General features: G+C 49.9%; 1 protein-coding gene across 1 annotated transcript; it reads left to right on the top strand.

The window, feature by feature from the left end:
* The first annotated feature begins 2,814 nt into the window (after window positions 1-2,814).
* On the top strand, window positions 2,815-4,594 carry LOC137347250 (rho-related GTP-binding protein RhoB-like). Its single transcript, XM_068011552.1, has one exon. The coding sequence runs from the start codon at window positions 2,997-2,999 to the stop codon at window positions 3,579-3,581; it is 585 nt and encodes a 194-aa protein (XP_067867653.1). The 5' UTR covers window positions 2,815-2,996; the 3' UTR covers window positions 3,582-4,594.
* Window positions 4,595-4,795: the final 201 nt, after the last annotated feature.

Genomic DNA, 4,795 nt, shown 5'->3' with positions numbered 1-4,795 from the left:
CCAGCTACTCACTGCATCGCTTTATCACAGCCTCAGAACTCACCATATGTCAAGGAATTCATTTTATTTCTGTATAGGTATAGTCATTGTTGGTTATATGGGCAGACAATTTCCACACAGTGTGATCCTACAAACAGCAAATTTAAATGGTTTGTTTGGCAGTTCTGGTTAAAGGGAGGACTCTGGGGCAACTCTCTGTCATATGGCACCATAAAGTCCTCCGTGCCCACCTCATTAAGCAAGAAAGTGCCTGTCAAAGACTGTTTTATTTGCCTTTCTCATTGTCTCATTGCCGTTCCTCTCCCGGAAATACTAAGCTGGCACCTCACCCTAAATGAGGTGTGCCAGCCTCGACAGTCAGTGCCGACTGACTATTCCACCATGGTGGGCATGTCCCCCCTCTGCGGATATCCATAAACACACGAGAGGTCATTGGCCTGAAAAATTGGGGGTCATTTCAACTGCGGTAACCGGGTTTGGTTTCGGGCGGGAGGTTAAAATGGTAAAAATCTCAAACAGGAACCCGCCCTGCCTACTTTCAGTTTTAACAGAGGTGGGACGAGGGGAGAATGACCAACCTGCTCTCATGAGGTGGGTCAGTCACTGAAAGCTTTTAGGGAGCCAACCTGCCTCCATTTTAGAAAGACTTCTAATTTTTTACTCACCTGGGCCTAGTTTCCCAGGCCTCAGGAAAGCCAGCAGCTAAAAGGAGGGGAGGAGGGGCAGATCCGTCAGCCTTTACAGCACTGGGAGGAACAGGTCTGCTTCCCCCAGGTCCAACAAGCTTATGCTGGGAACTGCCCACTCCACCTCCATGATCTCCACCCTGACCCCCGCGATCTCCGGCTCTTCCCCAACCTGTGATAACCTACTGTCCCTCGACCAACTCCCCACCTCTGATCTCTCCCCCATTTCCCCCGCCCCCACCCCCCGCCCCACCATCTCTACCCCACCCAACAACCAATAAACTACTTGTTCCTGGGCTGCCGCCTTTTCTGGAGTATTTCCTGCCTGATGGGGAGCCAAACCTGCCAGCGAGACTGGCTTCCGGGTGAGGAATCTGTTTAAAAAAAAACCGCACGTGCCATGGACGTGCATTTCTGAATCTCTAGACTGTAACTCCACCCCCGTTCCAAAACCCTACTCCAGTGCATATCGTGACCATTAACTCTGTATTTCTGTCTCTGCACAGATGAGTGTTTCCAGCAGTTTTTGTCACAATCTTGGTAGAAATCCACCTTGGACAGTGGCATAAAACAGGCAGTATTGTACTGTTTGCCCATTACACCTCCCGCCTGGTATTTTTAAAAATTCATTCACAGGAGGTGGCAAAGCTGGTATTTATTGCCCATTTCCTAGTTGCCCGTGAGAAGGCGGTGCGGGGCCATCTTTTAAAAAAATTTTTTTTTATAGAGATACAGCACTGAAACAGGCCCTTCGGCCCACCGAGTCTGTGCCGACCAAGAACCACCCATTTATACTAACCCTACAGTAATCCCATATTCCCTACCACCTACCTACACTAGGGGCAATTTACAATGGCCAATTTACCTATCAACCTGCAAGTCTTTGGCTGTGGGAGGAAACCGGAGCACCCGGCGGAAACCCACGCGGTCACAGGGAGAACTTGCAAACTCCGCACAGGAAGTACCCAGAATTGAACCCGGGTCCCTGGAGCTGTGAGGCTGCGGTGTTGTGCCGCCTCTTCTTGAGCTGTTGCTCGAGGTTCAGCACAACTGAGGACCGCAGAGGACAGTTAAGGGTTAACCACTTTGAAGCAGCTGAATCGTAGCCTTCATGTTGCAGTTCCCCCAGCTGTGTATTAGGATAGGGAATCGGGGCTGGACGGTAAGTGCAAAGATTTTTCGAGTCTGAGCCATTCGGGGCCAGGACCAGGACCAGGGTTCAAACTTGAGCCCGTGCTGATTCTCAGGGTGCCATGAGCTATAACTGCCCTCAGCACCCAAACTCTGATGGGTCGTGATCACTCTCGAGATAGAAAAAAAGCAGATACCTGGTTATTATCGCATTGCTGTTTGTGGGAGCTTGCTGTGCGCAAATTGGCTGCTGTGATTCCGACCTTACAACAGTGACTACACCTCAAAAAGTACTTGGTTGGCTGTAAAACGCTTTGGGATGACCTGAGGCGCTATATAAATGCAAGTCCGTCTGTCTTTCGAGTCGTTTGCTCCCACAGTGTGCTGCCTCTCACAGTCGAAAAGCCTGCTGAATTGCCACTGCTTAGGCTCACGGGTGAAGAGTGGTCACTCGGTACTGGAAAGCAGCTCATGGTGCCCTGAGAATCAGCACATTCAGCAAAGCAGGGGGATAGAATTATGACGGGTTTCAGTCGGGCAAATAGGGAGAAACCATTTCCACCGGCAGGAGGGTCAGCAACCTGAGAACACAGAGTTAAAGTATTCGGCAAAAAAAAACACCGGAGAGATAATGAGTAATTTTTTACACAGCAAGTTATTCGAATCTGGAACGCGCTGCCTGAAAGGGAGGTGGAAGCAGATTCAGTAGTAACTTTCAAAAGGGAATTGGAGAATACTCGACTTACAGAAGGACAACATTTGCAGGGCTATGGGGTAAGAGTAGGGGGAATGGGATAGCTCTCTCAGAGAGCTGGCACAGGCACGATGGACCGAATAACCTCCTTCTGTGATGTCTGACGCTATGAATCAGCTCAGAAGAAAGCTGTACCAGAACAGTAATAAAAAGCCCCCAGTCAGTTTAAAACTCAGTGCTCCGTGAGGGCGGGAGGGAGGGATTTTAGTGCTGTCAATCAGCTACTTGAAAGTGGCCCAATCACTCCGCTCGGAGGCTGAGTCAGAGAACCAGAAAAACCTGATTGGGCAGTCGAACTTTGTGCTGATTCATAAAAGCTTCCCTCCTTGCTGCTGAGACTCAAAATACTGCATCACACTCGGGTGACTGAACAGAGTCTGCTGTGATCACATTAGGAATTGGAGCAGGTATATTTAGAAGTGAGCATGTCCACGCTCAGGAGGAAGCTGGTGGTGGTCGGTGATGGTGGCTGTGGTAAAACAAGTTTGTTGTTTGTGTTAAGCAAGGATGAGTTCCCTGAAGACTACATCCCCACTGTCTTCGAGACCTACGTGGCCGATATAGAAGTGAACCAGAAGCTGGTAGAACTGGCACTTTGGGACACAGCCGGACAAGAGGACTACGACCGCCTGCGGCCTCTCTCCTATCCCGACACCGACGTTATCTTGATGTGCTTCTCGGTGGACATCCCTGACTCCCTGAGCAACATCCCGGAAAAGTGGATGCCCGAGGTCAGGCACTTCTGCCCCGGTGTGCCAGTGGTGTTGGTGGGCAACAAGAAGGACCTGCGGAGCAACGAGCGGGTCCGCAAGGAGCTGGCGAGGAGCAAGAGGGAGCCGGTGAGGTGGGAAGAGGGCCGGGCCATGGCGGAGATGATTGGTGCCTACGATTACCTAGAATGCTCGGCCAAGACAAAAGAAGGCGTCTGGGAGGTTTTCGAAACTGCCACCAGGGCCACCTTGAAGTTCTCACAGAAGGGATGCTTCAACTGCGCGTGCACCCTGTTGTAAAGGCACATCGAAGCAAGCCAGGGCGGAGAGACAGAACTCTTTTTACTAGAGCCAACTTAGCTCTAAAGAGAGAAAAAAAAGTACAAACTATCAGGGAGTAAGAAAATGGAAGCTGATCTTGAGAAACCATGGGACTTGCAAGAGATTGGATTGTTCTGCTATGAAAGGAAGGGTTCACCTTTTAAGTGCTCTCCTGTTTGTGTGTGCCAATCAACCTGAGTTTAAAAGCTCCAGTTTTCTTTTGAAGAAAGGTACAATCGGAAGCTGCCGTGTTGGGTACACAAATTGTAAATGTTCCTGAGTTTTGGGGCAGGATTGTGTTACAAAAATAGGATCACCTCAGTAATTATCTGTATCTCCCCTGACTGGATGGTGGTATGAATGGATGTGCGGGCAGGGGAAAGGAGGGTGGGGTTATTAACACAGGGTTTAATGTACATCCTACAAATAGCCTCTTGGCTTTTGGGGTTTAGCCCGCTTGATCCATTGTTCCTAGTCAGACAATCTCCTCTAACGTGATTTAATTGCGTGCAGCGTATTCGAGTTGGGCTGACTTAAACTGTATGGAGGACAGTCAATATTCCACCCAGTGTGAGGGTGGGGGGAGGAGTTGCCTGCCAAAACCCTCTGGGAGGAGAGTTACTGTTACATGTACAATTTTCAGTCTTTTTATAGAAGGTGCTCTTTGTGAGGGTGATTATTATTGTTTGTTCGTGTGTGTGTGTGTGTGTGTGTGTGTGTGAAGGTGAAATTATATTTATTGAATGGTCCTCAAGACAGTGGAAGAGGAAGTTTATTACTCAGGCTTTTATATAACCTAATGTCTAAACTTCAAACTGCCCCAACTGGATTTTGTTTCCAAGCATCTGAGCTATTTATCCCCTTCCTTCCCTCCTCCCACCCACAGCTCAGGGAGGCACCTGGTGCAATGCTTCCATTCCCGCTCTGCGCTGGATCAGCTGATTCTGACTGGCCAATGGGCTGGGAGTGCTGCACTTAACCTCCGAGCCTTTGGATGCTGGGGTTGGGTGGGTGGGAATGGTCAGACAGGCAGGGGAGTAGGAGGGGGGGGGGGGGGTGGGCACCAGTCAGAGTTCATTGTTACCTGATGGAAGTGGGCAGTGGCTGAGCTGCAGAGTGTGCTGGCGGCAGAATAGCTTTCTGGCATCTGTGTCAAAATTCGCCTGGAGTGGAGGTTGGGGGGTAGGGGTTCT

The sequence above is a fragment of the Heterodontus francisci genome, chromosome 31, assembly GCF_036365525.1.
Source record: "Heterodontus francisci isolate sHetFra1 chromosome 31, sHetFra1.hap1, whole genome shotgun sequence".
Taxonomy (NCBI): Eukaryota; Metazoa; Chordata; class Chondrichthyes; order Heterodontiformes; family Heterodontidae; genus Heterodontus; species Heterodontus francisci.
This window is presented reverse-complemented; position numbering and strand designations above follow the sequence as displayed.